Raw genomic sequence first — 23309 nt, 5'->3', positions numbered from 1 at the left:
TTTTTTACAGCCAGAGGATTTGAGGCTTTCTTTTCCAGCACTGGAATCTTGGATTGCACGATTTCTCTCATTCCCTAGCTGTTCCTCCTGGTTTATCTGCACACAAATATGGGACCTCCTGGTCCGTCAGCCGCCGCCTTGCAATGTGTCCTCTCCGTCCTGCCTGCTTGTCTCTGCCCCTCCTACCAGTCTGGATGAATGTTTCTTCTTTAGCTCCTTGGTTGTATGACTTCCATACAGTTCGATTTTCTGGCAGTTCTGGTTATTTTTTGTTTTTAAATTTGTTGTTGTCCTTCTTTTGGTTGTGTGAGGAGGCAAAGTGTATCTACCTACTTGGCTGGACCAAACTCTCAAAACCATTTGTGATTGTCATTAGTCATCTCACATTCTTTTTCCCATTCTTAAAATACCCTTATCTTCCTTCTACCCTAATCAATCTTTGCTTGTTGGTTGTGGATAGGTGGTGGTTGTTTCATTTCTCCAGTCTTATTCCCAGATAGTCACTACTTTTGTATTTCAAAGCTCAAATTTTACCATTTCCATCTCCTATTCCATTTTGCCTTCCTCTTGCCCTTTATTTGTTTTATATGTTAATATTTCCCTGTCTTATCCTGGTTTTCATTCCTTACTCTTGTAATGGGGCACAGTCAGAGTCCCTCCAAAGGGTATTTGTAATGGGGTCCAGAGATTGGGGTGTCCAAGAAATATATATTCTCCCCACCCCAGGGCGGGCCGCCATGGGGGATGGGAACCTTGAGCAGGGCCATTGAGAGTCATTTTGTATGTCAGTAACAGGATAGCTTCATTCCTCATATGCGAAGAGGGTTATTTTGCATATCACCAAAGCTAATCAGGAAGGTTCCAAAGACTTAATAGAGAATGTAACTGGGAGAGAAAGAAGAGAGACAGGGGGCTGCAGGAGAGACAAAGACTCAGACTCTGGGGAACAGTGTGAAGACCACGCGGGAAGAAAGGGGGGAAAGAGGACTCTTGTTATTGGGCCAGGAGAAGGTGCCACATAGTTATGAATTAAGAGCTGGAGATTGCGGCGACGCAACAGATGGTCCTGGGACCCGCGAGAGGCCTGCCTAGCCGAGCCCGGACTTCTGTTCTTTTTTCTTCTGAAGGATGGTACCCCTGACTGGCCGGACTGGCCTAACTGGGCACAAGGGGGAAGGCAGGACGCTGTGTGTGCTGGTGGTAGTTTTGAAGGGATTTTGAGGTTTAAGGTGACATTTAGCCATTAATCAAACCTGTATAACTTTTGAATAAATAGTTCCTTTTCCTTTTCACCAAACTCTGCCATTCAGAGCCATAATTCCAAGGCGGCGGGCAAAGGACCCACAACCGAGGGGTCCTGGGGAAGGAGGGTGTCGTTTCGGTAATAGCATCTGGGCACCTCTCCTCCATGGGTCCTTTTGTTAGGTAACACTCTTAGTATTCCTTCTCCCTCTATCTTCTCAAAATAACTTCTCCTTACTCTAGACATTGTTTAAGCTTTTCTTTCTTTTTCCCCTCTTATTTCTACCCCAATCATATAAATCTGAGCTCATTTGTAGTTGATAGTGCTGTGGTGGATCTTTCTCTCCATTTAGGTTCCTATTTTTTATATAATTTGTTGTTTTTTTCCTCTCACTAGATATATGTATATTTTAAAGTTTGGTTTAAACTTAATACTATTACTTTCCTTCTCTTATTCCGTTCTGCCTTCCCTCCTCACTTTTTTTATTTATGATGTAAATTTTATTTTCTATCTCTTTTCACCTTGTCTGTATTCCCTACTCTTATTATTGCTCCTCCATTTACTCTTACAAAATCACTTTTCTTTCACTTAGTCATCTCATATTCATTTTTCCTTTTGTATAATAGTCAATCTCTTTACACCTTTATTAATCTTTGCTCATTTGATGTTGATAGTTTAGTTAGTTTGGTTGTGGGTGGGGGTTATTTTTGCGGAAGTGGTTTGTTTCCTCGGCTGTTTGGTATTGTTTTGACAGCACCTGTACACAGTAAATAAGATGTGGTGGGCGGAGTGACTCTCAGTCAGCCAGTTGCAGGGAAGGACCCACCAAAGAACGACCCAACAAAAACCAAAACCCAATTACAACAAGAGAGCTCACATAAATGAAATAAAGGGCAGCCTAAGAGCATCAGCTCAGGAGATCAAGGAGACTGCATAACTGAGTTCCACAGGTCTCCCACCATAGAAGGTCACACCATGAAGACAGGGAGTCAAAGCAGATCAATATAATACGCAGAAACAAACAAGAACAGTCAACTCAAATGCGGAAACAAAGAAACGAGCTCCAATCGAAAGGAAAGGAGAATCCCCAGAAGGACTGCTAAACAAAACTGAGGAAAGGAAACTATCAGACACAGAGTTTAAAATAATGGTTATAAGGATGAACAAAGAGCTCATTGAGAACTACAAAGAACTCTAGGGAAGCAACAAGGAACTTACTGTGAACTATACCAACATGAAAAAGGACACAGAAACTATCAATAAAAGCCAGGAGGAAATAAGAAATAAAATATCTGAAATAAAGAACACAGTAGAAGGAATCAAAATCAGGTTAGGTGAAGCAGAAGAGCAAATCAGTGAGATGAAGAACAAGGAAGAAGAAAATTCCCAGACAGAGCAACAAATGAAAAAAGACAAAAAAGAATGAAGAGGGGTTAAAGGAGCTGCAGAACAACATGAAGCATAATAGTATTTGTATAACAAGGATACCAGAAGGAGAAGAGGAGGGGCAAGGGATAAAAAACTTTGAAAATGTAATGATGAAGAACTTCCCTAATTTGAGGAGGGGAAAAGTCACACAAGTCCAGGAAGCACAGAGGGTCCCAATCAAGATGAACCCAAAGAGGCCTACTCCAAGACACATCATAATTAAAATGGCAAAATTCTAAAACAAAGAGAGAATTGTAAAGGCAGCAAGGGAGAAACAGGTAGTAACATACAAAGGAGCTCCAATAAGGCTATCAGCTGATTTCTCAACAGAAACATTACAAGCCAGAAGGGAATGGCAAGAATTATTCCAAGTAATGAAAAGCAAAGGCCTAAAACCAAGACTACCCAACAAGGCTCTCACTTAAAATGGAAGGTGAAATAAGGAATTTCCCAGATATGAGAAGGCTAAAAGAATACACCTCCACTAAACCAGCACTGAAGACATGTTAAAGGGATAGCTTTAGGAAGATGAAGAAAAAAAGGGGGGGGGGGGGAACACAGGTACAAAGAGAAAAAAAGGCAATGAATAAGTACCTATCAATAATAACATTAAATGTAAATGGATTAAATGCCCCAATCAAAAGACATACAGTAGCTGAATGGATGAGAAAACATGACCCGCACATGTTTACAGGAAACCCACCTTGGAACAAAAGATCTAGACTGAAAGTGAAGGTATGGGAAAACAATATTCTAAGCAAATAGGAAGGGAAAAAAAAAAAGCAAGGATAGTAACACTTATATCAGACAAAATAGATTTCAAAACAAAGGCCATAAAAAGAGACAGAGAAGGACATTTCATAATACTTAAGGGAAGGATCCATCAAGAAGATATAACCATTGTAAACAGATGCACCCAACATAGGAGCACCAAAATATATAAGGAAAATCTTGAAGGACTTCAAGAAAGATATAGACAGCAACACAGTTATAGTAGGGGATTTTAACACCCTACTGTCAACAATGGATAGATCTTCCAAACGAAGAATCAACAAGGATATTGTGGCACTGAGTGACATTCTAGATCAAATGGCCTTAGTTGATATATACAGAACCTTTCATCACAAAGAAGCAAAATACACATTCTTTTCAAATGCTCATGGAGTATTTTCCAAGATAGACTACATGGCAGGACACAAAACAAATCTGAATAAATTGAAGAAAACTGAAGTCATATCCAGCATTTTCTTGGATCACAATGGCTAGAGATTAGAAACCGACCCCTCAAGGAAAAAACTAAAAACTACTCAAATTCATGGAGTCTGAAAAACTTGTTATTAAACAATGAATGGGTTCACAATGAGCTCAAGGAAGAAATCAAAAAGTTTCTGGAAACAACTGAAAATGAAAACACAACAGCCCAAAACCTACAGGACAGAGCGAAGGTAGTCCCGAGAGGGAAGCTCACACCAATACAGGCCTATCTAAAAAAGACAGAAAAATTTCAAATAAACGACCTAACCCAGCATCTAGAAGAACTAGAGGAACAACAAAAAAACAAAGTCCAGAGCAAGTGGAAGGTAGGAAATAATCAAGATCAGAGCAGAACTGAATGACATAGAGACTAAAAGGACAATTCAAAGGATCAACAAATCCAGGAGCAGGTTCTTTGAAACGATAAACAAAATCAACAAGCATTTAACCAGACTGACCAAAAACAAAACAAAACAAAACAAAAACAAAAAGGAAGAGGGAGAGAGAGGACCCAAATAAATAAATTCAGAAACAAGAGAGGAGAAATTACAACTGATACCACAAAAATACAAAGGATTGTCAGAAGTTACTATGAACAACTCTAAGTCAAGAAATTTGACAACCTGGACAAAATGGACAAATTTCTACAAAAATATAATGTTCCAAAACTGAATCAGGAGAAGAGGCAGAAAGCCTGCATAGACTGATAACAGCTAGTGAAATAGAAGCAGTAATTAAATACTCACAGCACACAAAAGCTGTAGACTGGATGGCTTCATAGGTGGATATTATCAAACATTGAGGAGCGCTAACTCCCTCCTATTCTTCTCATACTATTCCAAAAAATTCAAGAACAGGGAAGATTCCCAACCTCTTTTTATGAGGTCAGTATTATCCTAATTCCAAAACTAGATAAAGACACAAAAAAGAAAGAAAACTACAGGTCAATATCACTGATCACTGATGAACATAGATGCTAAAATCCTCAACAAAGTACCAGGAAACCAGATCCAGCAATACATTAAAAAGATCACACACCATGATCAAGTGGGATTCATCCCAGAGTGCAAGGATGGTACAATATTCACAAATCAGTAAATGTCATACATCACATACACAAAAGGAAAGACAAAAACCACAGGATCATATCAATAGATACTAAAAAAGCATTTGACAAAGTACAGCACCCATTTATGATAAGAACACTCAGCAAAATGGGAGTAGAGGGAGCATACCTCAACAAAATAAAGAGCAGAGATAAGAAAGATATAGTCAACATCATACTCAAAGGGCAAAAACTAAAAGCTTTCCCCCTAAGATCAGGCACAAAAACAAGGGTGTCCACTTTCACCAGTCTTATTCAACACAGTACTGGAAGTTGTAGACACAGGGATCAGACAAGTAAAAGAAATAAAAGGCATCCAAATTGGAAAGGAGGAAGTAAAATTATCATGTTTGCAGATGACATGATAGTGTACACAGAAAAATCTATAGGCTCCACCAAAAAATTATTTGACCTAATAAGGTAATTTGGCAAAATAGCAGGATACAAAGTCACTATTTAGTAATCAAAGGCATTTCTGTACACCAATAATGAAATATCAGAAACAAAAACTAGGGAAAAAATTCCATTTACTATAGCAACAAGGAAAATACCTAGGAATGAACTTAACCAAGAAGGTAAAACCTGTACTCAGAAGACTATACAACACTGAAGAAAGAAATCAAGGAAGTCACAAATATATGGAAGCATATACTGTGTTCATGAGCTGGAAGAATTATGATCATTAAAGTGTCCATACTACCCAAAGTAATCTACAGATGCAATACAATCCCTATTAAAATACCAATGACATACGTAACAGATATAGAACAAATATTTAAAAAATTTATATGGAACCATAAATGACCCTGAATAGTCTCAGCAATTTTGAGAAAGAAGAACAAAATAATAGGGATCACAATACCTGATATCAAATGCTATTACAAGGTCACTGTAATCAAAACAGTCTGGTACTGGCATAAGAACAGACATATAAATCAATGGTATAGAATAGAAAGCACAGAAATAAACCCATGTCAATAGGATCAGTTAATATTTGACAAAAAGGGCACGAGCATAAAATGGAGTAAAAATGACCTCTGCAACAATGGTGTTGGGAGACCTGGATAGGTACATACAAAAAAATGAAACTAGACCACCAACTTACACTGTACACCAAAATAAACTCAAGATGGATAAAAGACTTAAATATAAGTCATAATACCATAGAAGTCCTAGAGGAAAACATAGGCAGTAAAGTTTCAGATATCCCATGCAGTAGTATTTTTGCTGATATGTTGCCTAGGGTAAGGGATCTAAAGGAAAGAATAAACAAATGGAACTACAACAAATTAAAGAAGTTTCTGCATGGCTAAAGAAAACATCAGCAAAATTAAAAGGGAACCAAGCATAAGGAAAAACATATTTGCCAATGATAACCTGCATGAAAGTTTTATCTGCAAAATATATAAAGAACTCATATGACTCACCACCAGGAAGACAAACAATCCAATTGAAAAATGGGCAAAGCACCTGGACAGACTCTTCTCCAAGGAGGACACAGAGAGGGCCAACAGACATATGGAAGAATGCTCAACATCACTAGCCATCAGTGAGATGCAAATTAAAATCACAATGAGATATCACTTCACACTGGTCAGAGAGGCCATCATTAAGAAGTCAACAAACAGGTGCTGGTCAGGGTGTGGAGAAAAGGGAACTCTACTGCTCTGTTGGTGGAAATACAGACTGTTGCAGCCACCGTGGAAGACAGTATGGAATTTCCTCAAAAAATTAAAAATGGAACTGCCCTTCGACCTAGGGATTCCATTGCTGGGAATATACCCTAAAAATCCATAAACACTAATTCAGAAGAATCTATGCACCCCAACGTTCACAGGAATACAATTTACAATAGCCAAATGCTGCAAATAGCCTAAGTGTCCATCAGTAAATGAATGTATCAAAAAACTGTGGTGCATTTTCACAATGGAATACTATGCAGAAGAAAGAAAGAGGGAACTCTTAACCTTCACAACAGCATAGATGGAACTGGAGAATATTATGCTAAGTGAAGTAAGCCAGGTAGCAAAAGAGAAATACCATATGATCTCACCTATAGGTGGAACCTAATCAACAAACCAAGCAAATGAGTGAAATGGAACCAGAGACATGGAAATAAGGAAAAAAACTGACAGTGATCAGAGGGGAGAGGGGTGGGGGATGACGGAAATAAGGGGAAGTATCTAATCAAGGGACTTGTATAAAGGACTCAAGGACATGGACAATAGGGTGGGGATTGACTGTGGAAGTGGAGCACGGGCAGGGCAGGGGAGAGCAACAGGGGAAAAATTTAGACAACTGTAACTGAACAACAATAAAAAAGAAACACAGAAAATCTATTTGAAAATATAGACATGACAGAAAACATCCCTGCACTGGTAAAGGAAATAGACACATAAATTTGGGAAGTGCAGAGAGTTAGAAACAAGCTCAATCCAAAAAAGGACCTCACCAAGACACATGACAATTAAAATGCCAAAGGTTAAAGGCAAAGAAAGAATCTTAAAAGCAGCAAGAGAAAGAGAGTTACCTACAAGGGAGCTCCCGTAAGACTTGTCAGTTGATTTCTCAACAAAAACTTTGTAGGCCAGAAGTAACTGGCAAGATACTCAAACTGAAGAGAAGCAAGGACCTGAACTAAGATTACCTATCAAAGCTATCACTTAGACTAGAAGGACATATAAAAATGCTGAAGTAGTTCATCACCACCAAATCAGCATTACAAGAAATGCTTTCCCTTTATCTTTAGATGAAGGGAAAAAATATGAATGAAAAATGGAAATAAACACATTTATCTACTAACAATTACTTTAAGTGCAAATGGATTAAATGTTTGAATCAAAAGACATATGGTGGCTGAATTAATAACGAAACAAGATCCTTACATATGCTGTCTAGAAGAGACTCACTTCACATCGAAAAACACACACACATGCTGAAAGTAAAAAGGATGGAAAAACATTAGATGAAAATGGAAAAAAAGAAAAAGCTGGGGTAGTAATATTTACACCAGAAAAGAATATACTTTAAAACAAAGGCTATAACAAGAGATGGAAGGACCGGGAAATTCTGCTTCTAGTTACTTATCTGAAGAAGGCCAAACACTAAATTGAAAAGACATATATATCCATATGTTCATTGCAGCATTATTTACAATAGTCAAGAAATGGAAGCAACCTAGTTTTTCACGAATAGATGAATGGATAAAGAAGTGATATATATATAGAAAAAGGAATATGACTTTGCCATAAAAAAGAATTAAACTTTGCCATCTGTGACAACATGTATGGATCTAGAGGGCACTGTGCTGAGTGAAATAATGAGACATAGAAAGACAAATGTTAGGTAATTTTACTTATATGTGGACTCTAAAAACCAAACAGAACAGAAGGAGACTCATAGATACAGAGGACATTTTGACAGTTGCCAGGTGGAAGGTGGGTTGGGGGAATGGGTGAAAAAGGTGAAAGGATTTAGAAGTACAAATTGATAGTTACAGAATAGTCACGGGTACTAGGTTTATTGGGTTAATCACTTTCTAAGTTATAGAAAATGTCTAATCACTGGGTTGTACACCTGAAACTAATATAATACTGTATGTACATCAACTGTAATTGAAAAATAAAGAAAAATTTTAAAAAGTATACAACTGTTTTTAGAATATTCATAGAGCTGTGCAATCATCAACACAATCGCTTTTAGAACATTTTCATCACTCTCAAAAGAAATCCCATACCCTTTAGTAATCACTGGGCACTCATTCCTCTATCCTACTCCTACTGTATGACAGTCTAGACTTAGACAAGCATTAATGTACTTTCTGTTCCTTTTGGATTTAAAGGTTACAAAAAAGCCTAAATCAATGTGAATATTTTGACTATAGTATATGTACAGTAATTTGAAGAATGCCCAAGCAACAAATAAGATTTAAGTATGACTTACTCTGCCACGTTCAACTTGTGTGGTCAACATTACAACTATGGAGGAGCCTTGTTCCCAAGTCATTTGCCAAAAATCTGTACAAGTATGTGGTAATGGCCCTTGACAAGCAATATACTGATTTATAATGCTAGAAGAAGGAATTTCCATCTAAAATGAAAAAGACACAAAAATAAAATATTTTATATTAGTACTTTTTACTATAACTAAGCATATGAAAATCATCCACCAAATAACTGAATACAATTTCAAAAAACTGCAAAGTCAATACAACAAATCTTTATCAACAATTTCTTATTTTATCTGTGGAAGAAATTTTGTGTCAATGGCTGATATTTATACAAATTTATTTTCCAATTAGTAGAAACAGAAATTCAAGTGTTTTCCAAAGCACTGTTATAGTTTTAAGAGCAGTTTTACAAAGCACCTAGTTTCAGAGGCAGACACTTGGTCTCTAAAACACTTGTTGGTAAAATTTGTTTGAAGCAAACATTCTGCCATTTCAGTTTAGATTCTATATAACATCTAAGAATATTAGAGAAACATTTTAAATTCATTATTATTTTCAGAAAGAGTTAAGATTGTATTTGGGTAAGATGAGTCATCATCATACTACATTTTGAGATTAAACTTAAAAAAAGAAAAGGTGACATAAGCAGAGAGCAACTGGAAGAATACCAAAGGGTGAATACAGAAAGAAGTCTCCCTTCTATCCCAGCCTGCAGTTTATGTCCAGAAGAGCAATCTTTTCTTCTAGTTGCTAATATATCTGTTCAGAGATACTCTACATACAACACATAAATGAATGTGCAAAACTATTTTCCTCATTTTCTGTAAAATGTAAGTGGTAGCATAGTGTTGCATCTTGTTTCTTTCCCCCCGACTTTATCACTGAGATCATGTCAGATTTGTAAATATAATTTCATTCTTTTTAGTGTCTCTGGTGTATAAATAAACCATACTCTATTTAAGAGACATTTAAGTTGCTGCTAATCTATTTGCTACCATAAACAAAGCTGCACTGAATACTTTTGTAAATCTAACATTTTTGCGCACATTAAGAAACCTATCTGAATGGGCAGTGGGTAGAAATGAGACTGCTGGATCAAAGTGTATGTGCCTTTAGAGTTTTGTCAGATAGTACCAAACTGCTCTCCAAAGAGGTTGTCTTATTTATACTTCTACCAATCATGTATGAGAAATGCTTGTTTCCTCACAGTGTCCTTAATATAGCCATAATTTATAATCCACAATTCTGGAATTCCCAATGCTCTAAAGCAGGGGTGTCCAACCCGTGGCCCAGGATGGCTATGAGTGCGGCCCAACACAAAATTGTAAATTTACTTAAAACATTACTTAGTTTTATTACCTAGATATGTATGTGTATTTTCTATATTAGTGATCACAAACTGGGACCTGCTCAATAATTTTAAGAGATTATTGAAAGGGGGCTGCATAATTAGGATTACTATGTGAGGACTTTTTAGCTTATCTGTGGTGGTGGACTTTAAAAAAATATGCACAGACCTCTTTTTTTTTTTGCTCAACAGTTTTTGTTAGTGTTTGTGTATTTACTGTGTGGCCCAAGATAACTCTTCTTCCAGTGTGGCCCAGAGATACCAAAAGGATAGCTACTCCTGCTCTAAAGTGTAACTTTGTCTTTTTCTTTTGGTACACCTGACCTAACCTGGGCTCATTTCACAGAAATATCTGAACTGAACTCACCTAAGACTGTTAGTGGGAATATCCAGTTAGCTGTTGAATATTAATAAACTGATTATAGCTTGCTAGGGATGTTATCTGTATTATATATGCCATATATACTAAATAACTAAAACATGGAAAAAAAATTCTAACTTCTAAAGCATATTTGACCTCAAGCTTTCAGATAAAGAATACAGACTTAAATATGGTATTATCAAACTTCCTGATTATTTCAATATAATAAGTGAAAAATGCTAATTAATTTCCTGGAGTTGTGATTTGCACTTTTCTTTTTGTAAATTTGAGTGTATGATTCATTTAGCTGTGTTATTTTTCTAAGTGCTATAATGGTATAGTGGTTTTGCTAAAAAAAATAATAAAAAGAGATACATACTATGATAGTGATTTGTCATTATTCACAGATTTCGTGTATCGAAGTTTGCCTACTTGTTAAAATTTATTTGTAAGCCCAAAGTACCTGCAGAGCTTTCATGGTTATTTACAGACATATTAAAAGAGGAAAAATCTGAGCTACTGAAATGCACATTTCTAGCTAATGTGGAATATGATGCTGCTGTTCTGTCTTATCGTTTTGGCTCTCGTACTGTAAACAAGCATCCTTTTTGGAATGCATTTAGTTTTTAAATTTTTGTACTTGTTAGTGATTTCACTGTTTATAGAGTGGTCCCCAAGGGTACTGCTGAGTACTATCTGGTGTTCTAAATGTAATGGGGCCATGATATGCCTTATGAAGAAGACACATATGCTAGATAAACTTCCTTCAGGTGTGAGTTATAGTGCTGTTGGCTGTGAGTTCAATGTTAATTAATCAACAATGTGTATTAAATAAGGTATCTTTAAACAGAAACAAGATGTACATTGACAAAAATGTTGCAACCAGAGGCTTATGGGAACCTAACCCTGTATTTCCCCTTGGAGCAAGGATTCAGTATTTCCTAATTCAGGGTTAATGAAGACTTTATATAGACTATCATAAATAATAAAAATGGACTCTATTTACAAAGAGTGATATATTTGGGCTTAAGAAATAATCAAGGGGGTAGAGTTTAGATGGAACAAGACTGGTCATTTGTTGATTGTTCTTGAAGGGGTAAAGGTTTATGATGGGGGGGTGGATCTTCACACTGTCTTACTTTTCTATAGAATTGAAAGTGCCATAAAAATTTTTTAAATGTCATTTGCAAAAGTTTTCCTAGGAACTGTCTTTGCATAGCCTTCATTGCTTTCATTGAACTGTATTTATCTTTCTTACTCATTTATAGTGCTCTTTATATATTGAAGAAATAAGCCCTTTGCAGTATTTTAAAAATTCAGTTCGTCATTTGATGTTATAATACCTTTTAATAATCTCTCAAATTAAACATTTCACATTGCCAAATCCATCAATCTTTTCTTTATAGACATGTATATAAACTTAGAAAAACCTTCCCCTTTCTGGGATATTAATTTTTTCAAATATTTTATTTATTTATTTTTAGAGGGGGGGGAAGGGAGAAAAAAAGAGAGGGCGAGAAACATCAATCAGTTGTTTCTTGCACACATCCTGTCCAGGGATCAAACCCGCAACCCAGCCAATGTGCCCTGACTGGGAATCAAACTGGTGACCTTTTGCTTGTAGGATGATGGCCAACCAACGAGCCACACTGGTCAGGGCCCCTTTCTGACATTTTAAACAATTTTCACATATTTCCTCCAAGTACTTTCATGATTCCATTCCTTACATTTATATTTTGATATATCTAAAATGTATGCTGGCCTCAAGAATGTGAGGGTGAAGTGCTTATAGATAAATGATATGATGTATGGATTTGTTTCAAAATAATTTGGATGTGTGGGGGCATGGTAGGGGTGAAACAAAGCTGGACATGAGTTGATGACTGCAGAAGATGAGTTATGTGTATAAAAAGGTTCATTTTACTTTTTCTTTTGTATGATTGAAATTTTCTGTAATACAAAGAAAAAAAGTAATAATCCTTTTTTTTGACCTATGGGGGGGAACCCCTCCTTACAGTGATATATTCCAGACAGACCTAACTCATTCACTAGATAATGTTTTATCTTCAATGATTTAAAAGGCTATCTTTACCATAAACAAAATTTTAGTCTTTATTTCAGCTTATTTCTGGACTAGACTATTCTATTATACTGTTCTATGTATCGATTAATATGCTACACCCAGACTATTTTTTAACATTAATTTTATATTTTTCAATATCTGAACATTTCAATATTATCTCAAGGTTCGGCTTTTAACAGAAAGGAATAAATCTTAAAAGTTTATAGTGGCCCCTCTATACCAACGAAAAAGATATAATAAACTTACATTTATATAATTTGCATTGATGTAATCTTCATTACTCTTTAAAATAACCCGTGTAGCATCATCTGAAAAAATTTGGAAGAAATAATGCTTTAATAAAGTTATATTAAAAAGATTAATCTTAACATACAGAGATCATGGGTACTTACAAGGCGAAATATCTCTGTATCTATTTTTGGAAATGTTCTGAGGTAATTTGGCACAAGACATTGTCATTCCAGGTTTTTTCCGATATAGTTGCTAAAAAAAAACCAAAAAAAACAAGTCTAGCAAGCCATCAAGGGTTTATTTTTTTGTTTTTCTGACTTGTTTCTATGCTATGAAACAGGTTTTATTCCTTAAAATACCTCATCCATACACAATGATGTACCTTAGACTGATAGGGTATTAAACCAGATTTCCAAAGCTAAATTTGGTACAATTTCTGACATGAATTATATATCACATTTTGAAGAATGGTAAGAAAGTGAAAACAATTTTGCTTACAGCAAAAATGTACCTGAAGTTTTGAACAGAAAATCTGCAGAAAACCTTTAGCTTTCATTTAGTTTGTAGATGTTTATAGCATATAAACCAAAGAACTTAAAAAAAACCAAAAACTGACAGACACTGAAATATTTTTTAGTCACAAATGTTTTAGTCAGTTATCTAAAACATATACTTCAAAGCAACAAATATTAATGATGGCTAACTACACTGACAAAAATTAGAGAAGGCTTAAATACGACAAAGTACAAAAGTTATTTTCTTTTAACTCAGGATTTTTAAGCCTGCAATCATCTATCTTCATCTACCAATGTTCACAAAAACAGCTATTTAATTACAGAAAAAATTTAGTTTGATGACATGCATTAAAATCTCCTTATTTCTCTCTTTTAAATAAGCATCTATTTCTGTAACGATAGCTAGTATTTTGGGAGCAATTTCAAAAACTTTGTATTTTAGAACTCTGGTCTCAAATATTTCTCAGTTTGTAAATTGTAATGAATAGATAAGGCAGTTAAGAAATCATACAGTATTACTTACATCAAATTGTGTCAGGACTGTTCCAGTGATAAGCCCCTCAGCTAGCTGGATCATTGACTCCCGCAGGGAATGATCATCCTGGTGGACGCTATCTAGTGGGGTTTTCTCAGGAATGTACTGGAAGTCTGGCTCATTTTCTAGCTTTTCTTCCACTACATCATAGACAGCTAAGACAAACAAAACAAAACAAAACAAAACAAAACACCCAAATGGAAAACTTAATGAATTGGTGAAAGGAATTTAGCAGATTTATTCTTTAATTATGTGTCAGGAAATGCTTTATTTATTTAAAATTCACCTGATCTGAATCTGATGCCATGGTGTGGGGACAAAGAGTGACTGTGGGGTTGAATAAATCTGCAGTGGCTTTGGGGAAAAGAAGGGTTCTTGGCCATTTTGCTAAAAATGTCTATGACTTGGAAAGACATTAAGAAAAAAGAGGAGCTGCCAAAATGCAGCTCTGAACAGACTTGCCCTAATTTGTGGGACCTAGGGAAAGAGTACAAATAGAGGCCTATATGCTATATGTGTAGATATGAATGGTTACAAATAAAATGAACAGAGTTTTAAACAAAATGTTTTATCCTCTCTCCTTGACACCTACAAAACAACCTGGGAGTCTAGATTTCAAATGAGATACTAGGGCAGAACTCATTATCATGGCAGTGTGAGGAGAGCCAGACCCCAGATTCTGGTCTGTAGACCACCCTACCTTTTTCTTACCCTCAGCTCCATTATTTAACATGGGAAAATATAAACATTCCCATGAACATCCCGGTCTATATGTAAACTTGTTCTACATACCTCTGCAATTGTTTCATTTTAGCCAGTTACCTTGGTCTAGAGGAACATACATCATGTGAGCCACCTTTGGAGAATTGATTTGGGGAAAATAGCCACACAGGCCCAGAAAGTGGGCTCAGAGCTATGTGGACAGAGAACTGAGGGTATAGGAAGGATGGGGAGGTCACAAGTGATGGCCTAGTGTGTTCCCTTGCTCCTACAAAATCTTGACCATGTGGTGGTGGGCAAAGTTGGAGGAGAACCAGAATACAGTTCTCTAAAGGATGGAACCAGCTAGGGGTCAATTATCCCTTGACTAAGTGGTTTCGTTCCTGCTTAGATGTGAGTACACTTTTGGGAAGAATAAATTTCTAAAATGAAGAACAAAAAGACAAAAAGGTATAAATGCATTTTGTCTAAGAAGAGTAAGATTTAAAGGGGAAAAGGCGAGAAAAAAATACGCTCTTTGTTATTTGATTATACAGTAAGTCCTCACTTAATATTATTGATAGGTTCTTGGAAACTTCAATTTTAACATAATGATGTATAACAAAACCTAACTGATAAAAACAAGAGTTAAGTTCCTACAACACATTTCTGGTCACAAAAACATCACCAAACTTCTAAATAAACATCCTAAATACCTCTAATATTAAATACTAACACAAGTATGAGCTATACACACATTTAGTAACAACTACTAAAAACAAGTAAGATAATTATTTTCCAACCTGCTTATTCCAGTTCAGGGTCACAGGTGGCCAGATACTCTCCTGGCAGCTCAGGGTGCAAACCCACCCTGGACAGGATACCCTTCTATCACAGGGCCACTCACACACACACATTCACAACTCTCTCAGACTGGGACAAGAAAGACATGTCAATTTGCCTCATGTGCACATCTTTGGGATATGGGAGGAATCTGTAGAGAAAACCCATGTAGAGACATGGGAGAGTTTGCCAACTCCACACAGTGGCCCCAGCTGGGAATTTTTTTCTTTTTTCTCATCAGTGTTATATTAAAATGACACTGAATGAACTCACAAAGAAAGTAAATAAAGGTCCTGTCCAGATTTTGACAATAAAATAGTATTAGAAAGATCATTTGTCGCAAGTAAGATGTAGGTTGGTTCTTCTCCTAATTTAAAGTATAAATGAGGTGAGTTGGAATTCCTAAAAGGTTAAGACTTTTCCATAATAGGGACTTTTGTTCAGATTCTAGGTCTGTACTAGTCATGTATTTGTGAGCAGACAACTGAATGTCTAGGTCCCAAAATGTCTGCAACTATAAAATGGGGATAAGTCATCAGTCTCATTATATGGCAGAAAAGATTAAATGAGAATATACAAGAGAGTCCAGGTGCATGGAAAGCATTTAAAAACTACTATTAAGTTCTTTAGTATCTATTATCAACAAAGAGACTAATTATTCTTACTATAAAATTTAAGTTGCTTTATATGACAGAAGATGCCTAATAATAAATCACCTAAATATCAGATTTAAATGAATGAGTTCTTTAAAAAGTCAAAACAGAAAGTTCTGTTGAAATCTTATGAATTTTCCAAGAAAGCAAATTTCAAATCATGAAACCAGAGAAACACAAAGTAGAGAAGATGAAATGAAAATGCCTATTTGTACCCAAGAGGCAAAATGAGTTTTGTAATTTTTTCATGTAAATTTTACAAGGTTGGGTATGGTGTGGGAATAGACAGACTTCTAATTACACTTTAGTTCCCTATGGTATATATTCAGCAACTGGTAACATGGCATTAACCAGTAATTACTCTTGTGGCTAAAACTATGATTAACAGCAAACTGTTCAGAACAAAACTGGAAGAATATGTCTAATGCTGGGATATAGATATATAAGAATTTTTTCTCAAAGGAGACTAATAAAGTGTTGCAAATTGAAACAATGCTGTATGAACACTTGCTGAAGGATATCTGGCATTAATGAACTGGAGGAAATGGCGAGTCTTTCTGGTGAAATCAGCTCCTGTCAGAAAAACTGAAGAAAGAGGAATTAAACTTATTCTGCATAACACAAAGTGACAAAATTAGGAACAACAGGACTGAAGGAAGTTGGATTATTAGTTCAACTAACAGTTTAAGCTATCCAGAGAAGGAATGACTGTTTCAGGAGCCACTGAGTGCTTCACATCAGCAGGATGTTCTTGAGATCGTTACAAAGGACTCAGGTAGTCAGCAGAGGAGCCAGAGCTTACTGTATTTGGGTTTCTACAAGACTGAGACTCTGATTATGGGGAGAATCAAGATGGCGAAGGAGTGAGTAGAAGGAACACTGACCTCCTACTAGGACCAATCTGGAATTACAACGAAACTGTGGAGAAATCACCTGGAAAAAACAACTGAACAATAGCAAGAGAGGAGCCTTATAACCTTGGACAGACAGAAGAATGAGCTTTAGCACAACCTAATTGGTAAGGAGTGCAGTAGAGACTTGAGAAGGTGGGCAGGGCGCCCATGGGTGGCAGCACCAGAAGAATATTGAAATGGCCAGTTGGATCACCCTGAAACAGCGGGGTTTACACCATAAGCGGGGATCTCCAGCCCACAGCATCAGAGCCCAAAAAGTACACAGATAACAGCCAGTTGCAAAAAGCGGAAGGGTTGCTGTTTGCCAGAGACAGGTGTGGCTGGAGATCCAAAGAGACATTTAAAGGGCCAATGCATACATTTTTATTTGCAGCCACTTATCCAGGGATTCTGCAAAGGTCAGGGCAGAGCGGGCTAGAGACACCTGGGGAAGGAGGCTATGGGGAGAGAACTGAGAGGGTGGCCAGCAGGATCCCAGTGATCACTCCTTCCCCAGAGGGCAGCAGCCATCTTGCTCAGGCAGACCACTCCCCTGAGCAGCAACAGCATGTGAGGACACAATAGCCCCACCCCCACAAGGGACTTGGCCCTGGTCCAGTAGTGTTAAAGCCTGGCTGCTGAGCACACAATGGCAGCCACAGACAGTAGATCCCTGGCTAAAAGGGATGCAGATTGGTCTACAGACACTTGAGGAGAGACTCAAGATGGAGGCTTTGGGGAGAGAACAGAGAGAATGGCTGGCGGGATCCCGGTGCTGACTCCTCCCTCATACGGCAGCAGCGATCTGGCTCAGGCAGACTATTCCCCTGAGTGGCAGCAGCAGGCTGAGAGGACCACATAACTCCGCTCCCAGGAGGAACTCTGCCCCACCCTGTGATGTCTAAGTCGGCCTACTGAGTGCAGAGTGACTAGATTTAACAGCTAAAGGAGACAGCCACAGATAGCAGATTCCTGGAAGCCTCGTATAGACTGCCTGAGGTCAGACTGGGTCAACATCTGACATCATCAGAGACAGATCCAGAAAGAAAAAACAGCTGTCTCCTACCACAGAGGTTCACACCACAAAGTCAGGAAATAAAGACAGATCAATTTAAGAAGCAGAAGCAAAAGAAAAGAGTCTCACAAATAATAGGAAGATGAAGAAATACCCTGCACTCGAAAGGAAAAGAGGAATCTCCACAAACAGAACTAAATGAAATAGAGGCAAGTAAACTATCAGATACTGAGTTTCAAACAACGGTTCTAAGGAAGCTCAATGAGATCAGTGAGCTCAGAGAGAATTACAAAAGATTACAGGGAAACTATCAGGAACTTACTGCAAACTGTATCAGCATGAAAAACGACATAGGAACTATCAATAAGACACAAGAGGAAATGAAGAATACAATTTCTGAATTGAAGAACACAGTAGAAGGAATCAAAAGCAGGATATATGAAGCTGAGGACCAAATCAGCAAGCTGGAGAATAAGGTAGAAAAAAGCTCTCAGAAAGAGCAAGAGAATGAAAAAAGACGCAAAAAGAATGAAGAGGCATTGAGGGAAATGCAGGACAATCTGAAATGTATTAAATCCATATAATAGGGATGCCAGAAGAGAAGAGGAGGAAGGGATAGAGAACCTGTTTGAAAAAGTAATGATGGAAAAGTTCCCTAGTTTGAGGAGAGAAAATGTCACACAAGTGCAGGAAGCACCAAGGGTCCCATTCAAGAGGAACCTTATGAGGCCCACTCCAAGACACATCATCATTAAAACGGAAAATATCAAAGACAAACAGAGTATTCTAAAGGCAGAAAGGGAGAAACAGGTACTAACATACAAGGGAGCCCTGGTATGGCAAGCGGCTGACTTCTCAACAGAAGCACTCCAAGCCAGAAGGGAATAACCAGAAATATTTCAAGTAATGAAAAGCAAAGGCCTGCAACCAAAACTGCTCTACCCAGCAAGGCTCTCAATTAAAATGGAAGGTGAAATAAGGAGTTTCCCAGACAAAAGAAGGATAAAAGAATATACCACCACCAAACCAGCCCTGCAGCATATGCTGAAGGAACTCCTTTAAGATGATGAAGAAAAAGAGCTTATGAATACCCAGTTCCTTTCACAGTCACCAATACTTGATATTACCAATATTTTTAATACTTATTAATCTGATTGTGACAACGATGTGTTATTTTAATTGTTCCCTTATTATTTGTTGAAACTAAACCTGTTTTTGGATATTTCTTGCCCATTCCTATTATATTTGAAAAAGCTTTAAATGACTTTTTGGTATTCTTTATCCATTTTTTGACTAAATGTTTGTAGAATTTTTTCTCTTAAAAAAAATGAAAAAACTATTAACCCTTTTTTAGATGTTGCAAATACTTTCCTATTTTATTACTTGTCCTTTAACTTTTTAATATGTATATTACTATATAGTCTTAAATGTTTAATATAGTCATATTGTCAATATTTTACTTTATAGCTTCTGGGTTTGAATATGTTACTTCAGGGAAAGGAAAATATTATTTTGTATTTTCTCCTAAAACTCCATAGATTTTACATATTGATTTTTAACTCACCTGAATATTTCTTGTATAATGTGTGAAACAGGGCTGTCTCTATATTTTTTTATTTCAAGTAATAGTGGTCCATGCACTTCATTTGTTGAACAAGCCTTATTTTCCCCATTGGTTTGAAATATCATTATAATCATATATTACACTGTTAGACAGAGATATACGTTTATTTCTAGAATGCTCATTATATTTCATTGATCTACTTGATTATTTCTGTGCTGGTGCCATGTTATTTTAATAGCTGAGACTTTATAATGGATTTTAATTTTTTAATATTTTATAAAAGATTTTGACATAAAAAAAAAATAAAACCAATCTGCATTTACAAAAAGCAAGAAAGAACTCCTCCCTTTTGGAACAACATGGATAGAACTGGAGAATACTAGCCTAAGTAAAATATGCCAGTCAGTGAAAGACAAATACCGTATGATCTCACCTATACGTGGAATCTATTCAACAAAATAAACTAATGAACAAAAGAAACCACAGGCACGGAAACATGGAGCACACTGAAAGCGACCAGAGGGGATGGGGAAAGAGGACAATGGTGGAAAGAAAGAGAAGGGACTAAACAAGGAACATGTATGAATGACCCATGGACATGGACAACAGATTGGGAATTTACTGTTGGGGCGGCGGGGTGAGATGCGTGGAGGAGGGCAAAGGGGAAAAATTGAGACAACTGTAATAGAATTAACATGATTTAAAAATAAAAAATTAAAAAAGAAAAAAGAAAGACTGTGACTCTGACTCTGAATAAACATGCCAGCTGTCCACAGCAGATGACATGGTTATGCCACTTGGCATTCTTTACCGAAAACATAGAATTTTTTTTATAAGTGCTTTAATTGCAGCTTACCTACTACTACTATTAGAGCATGCAGGGGAAGAAGGAGGTCATTTTAGCTATGGTAGCCAGAAGGACTTTCTGAGGATGATATTCGATCAGAGATCAGAAGGCAGTGAGGGTATAAGTCATAGTAAAATCAGGAAAGAGTGTTTTAAGCAGAAGGAACAGCAAGAAAGCCAGCACAAAATAGAGTGAGCAAGGCTCAGGGGTAGGCAAGGAGGCCAAAAATTTAGATTTTACTCCAAGTGTGAATGGAAGCTATTGTGTTTTGAGTAGGAAACTGACATGACTTACGTTTTAAAAAGCCTACTCTGACTGCTATGTCCAGTAATAAACACTAATAATTACGAAAAATGTCCAGAGCTAGAGTACTTACCATTCGGTCGAACTAGAAGTACGAGTTCCCCAGAATGTCTCTCACAGCTAGCTTTAATAAACAGGACAACCTGATCATGAGTATATTCTGCTATGTCCCGACCATTGATCAGTACAACTTGGTCCCCTTCATTCAGTCGAGGGACACAGAGGTCAGCCTGTAATGTAATGCAAATAAGGTTACATGGCTTTCTAGAAGCAAAGCACAAAAATTTATTTTTATAGATTCATTAGCAGGAAAACTAAAACTACATATAGAAAAGCATCTATCCATTCACTCACCGACTTAAAAAAAGAACAGAAATCTAGCTTTCCCATGAAGATACTTTATTTTTTTCCGTCTTCATTTAACAACTTTTCCCCTGATGCCCTATTACATGCATAGTCATACAGATAAAATTAGTTATCTTGAAGTGACTAGATACAGTCAGACTTTGCTTTGCACTGTCCAGGTATGCACAGATTTCAGTTACCACAATTCAGTCAAATAACACCCATCTCTCAAAAACACAGTACAAATTTCAGTCACTATATTACTTGTGAAAAAATGCATAAAATACAATCTTTGGTGCTAGCTTAACAGTTCAAAAATCACTACAAAAATAATAGATGTACATCACATGGTCAGTGACCAAACATATCACTTCTTTTAATGTCTCTTGGTGATTTGTCACTATGCAACTGTTATTCTCTTCATACAGAGACAGCAAAGTGTTTACTTCTGTTGCCTCCTTGTCTACCAATGATAAACACACATAAAAGTGGGTAATCAAAAATCAGCCAAAAAAGTTAAAAGTGCAGCAAAGGAACAAAAAGGGATACTACTGTAAATGGATTTATAGAAGAAATAGCTGATGATGAAAATATACACTACTATTATGCAAGAGAATCTATATCTACAAAGAAAGAGATTTAGTGCAGGTAAGCTTAACATAAACGATGAAAGTGGTTGTAATAAGGATGAAGATGTCTGTGGGGATGTGATGCTGGCATAAGACTTTTCATTAAAGAAACTCTTGGAGATATTTTAACATTAAAAATGCAGAGGACAAAACACTGGAAGTAAATTCAAACTTAGAAAGGATTGACAATTTGCCAAGGCAAGAAAGAGTGCTCACTCTGTATTTTAAATTCTACGACAAGGACACAAGCCTTGCTCAAACTGCTTGTGATTAGTTTTCACAAAGAAATAAAATACTTAAATTCTCCACGTTCTAATGTTTAGATTTACAGGATACTAACTCAGCATTAGTTTTATTATTTTTCATTTCTCCATAGATTTGTAAGAGAAAGGAAGAGAGATTTTAATGTTTTGATAAAAACTTAAAGGTCACAGAATCAACTATGATTTCCCCCATTGATTAACAAGGTCACTTTGCACAGTTTCAGCTTAAAGGGTAATTTTTATGGTCCTGTACTACTGTGCAAAGTGAGGACTGCCTGCATTTGATTGAGAAAACAAGTAATCAAAAGGAAAGAGATAAACCGAAATATGGACAGCATGTATGCGAGTCAAGTTTGAAGGAGGATAGGTCAGATAGAGAAGGAAATGATGGGGTTGGATCTCACACAAAAAGAAACTTCATGTGGCAAAACCTTGAAGAAATGAAAGTATGACTACTCAAAATCACTATAAACACAAAATCAAGAAAATACAACATGATATTCTCATTAGTGAAAAGAGCACTGGTCTAGGAGCCATGTTCTTCCTCTGCTGCTTATGAAGTGTGTGATCTTAGATACCTGAAACTCTGAAAATGGAGCAGATATCTACCCTAAATATTTAAAAGAGCTGTGAAGATAAAAATGATATAATTATGCAAAGTACTAAAATTGGAGAATTCTAATTTAAGTTTATGACCATTCTTTCTAGTTGCTTCTTTCTCTACTACTTGTAGTGAAGCCGATGACATTCATATACTCCTTCTGTGCGTTAGCAGTGGGATGCTCTTGTGTACCAGTTTGGTCCAGGTTTTTGTAAATGTCTTCAAGATACCCAAAGAGTGGTGAATTGGGAGATACTAATAGTACTGGGATAAACATAATGGGTTACAGCAAAAAAAAAAAAATTATCCTCTCACCTTCATTTGTGAATAGTATAGTTAAAGAAAAGAGGAAGGTGGTCTACGTGTTAGGGAGAAGATACTTATGAATCTCCAACTGTACCTTGCATATATCCACTGTTATTTCCCGAGGATTGAGACTAAAAGGGCGGTATTAACTAATATGCTATACCATGCAGAGATTTTTTTTTAAACCTGCTTTTTTTCAGGCATATTTATAATTTTTTATTAGCATATCATTTTGACCTGCAAAGTCAGATGAACTATATATTAACATAAATTTTGTTGGAGCAACAGCTATTGGC

General features: G+C 36.6%; 1 protein-coding gene across 2 annotated transcripts in view; it reads right to left on the bottom strand.

The window, feature by feature from the left end:
- The window catches only part of PTPN4 (protein tyrosine phosphatase non-receptor type 4), a 258211-nt gene that overhangs the window by 19422 nt on the left and 215480 nt on the right, over positions 1-23309 (bottom strand). For both annotated transcript variants that reach the window (XM_054575007.1, XM_054575008.1), the window contains 5 exons: positions 20943-21099; positions 14041-14207; positions 13164-13254; positions 13018-13079; positions 8973-9119 (listed from right to left, as the gene is read on the bottom strand). In XM_054575007.1, the coding sequence (XP_054430982.1) occupies positions 8973-9119; positions 13018-13079; positions 13164-13254; positions 14041-14207; positions 20943-21099 (624 nt within the window). The remainder of the gene's footprint in view (positions 1-8972; positions 9120-13017; positions 13080-13163; positions 13255-14040; positions 14208-20942; positions 21100-23309) is intronic.

The sequence above is a fragment of the Pteronotus mesoamericanus genome, unplaced genomic scaffold, assembly GCF_021234165.1.
Source record: "Pteronotus mesoamericanus isolate MK-2021 breed Mesoamerican mustached bat unplaced genomic scaffold, CSHL_Meso_final contig_27, whole genome shotgun sequence".
Taxonomy (NCBI): Eukaryota; Metazoa; Chordata; class Mammalia; order Chiroptera; family Mormoopidae; genus Pteronotus; species Pteronotus mesoamericanus.
The sequence above is the reverse complement of the archived record's forward strand: the minus strand, read 5'-3'. Positions and strand labels throughout refer to the sequence as shown.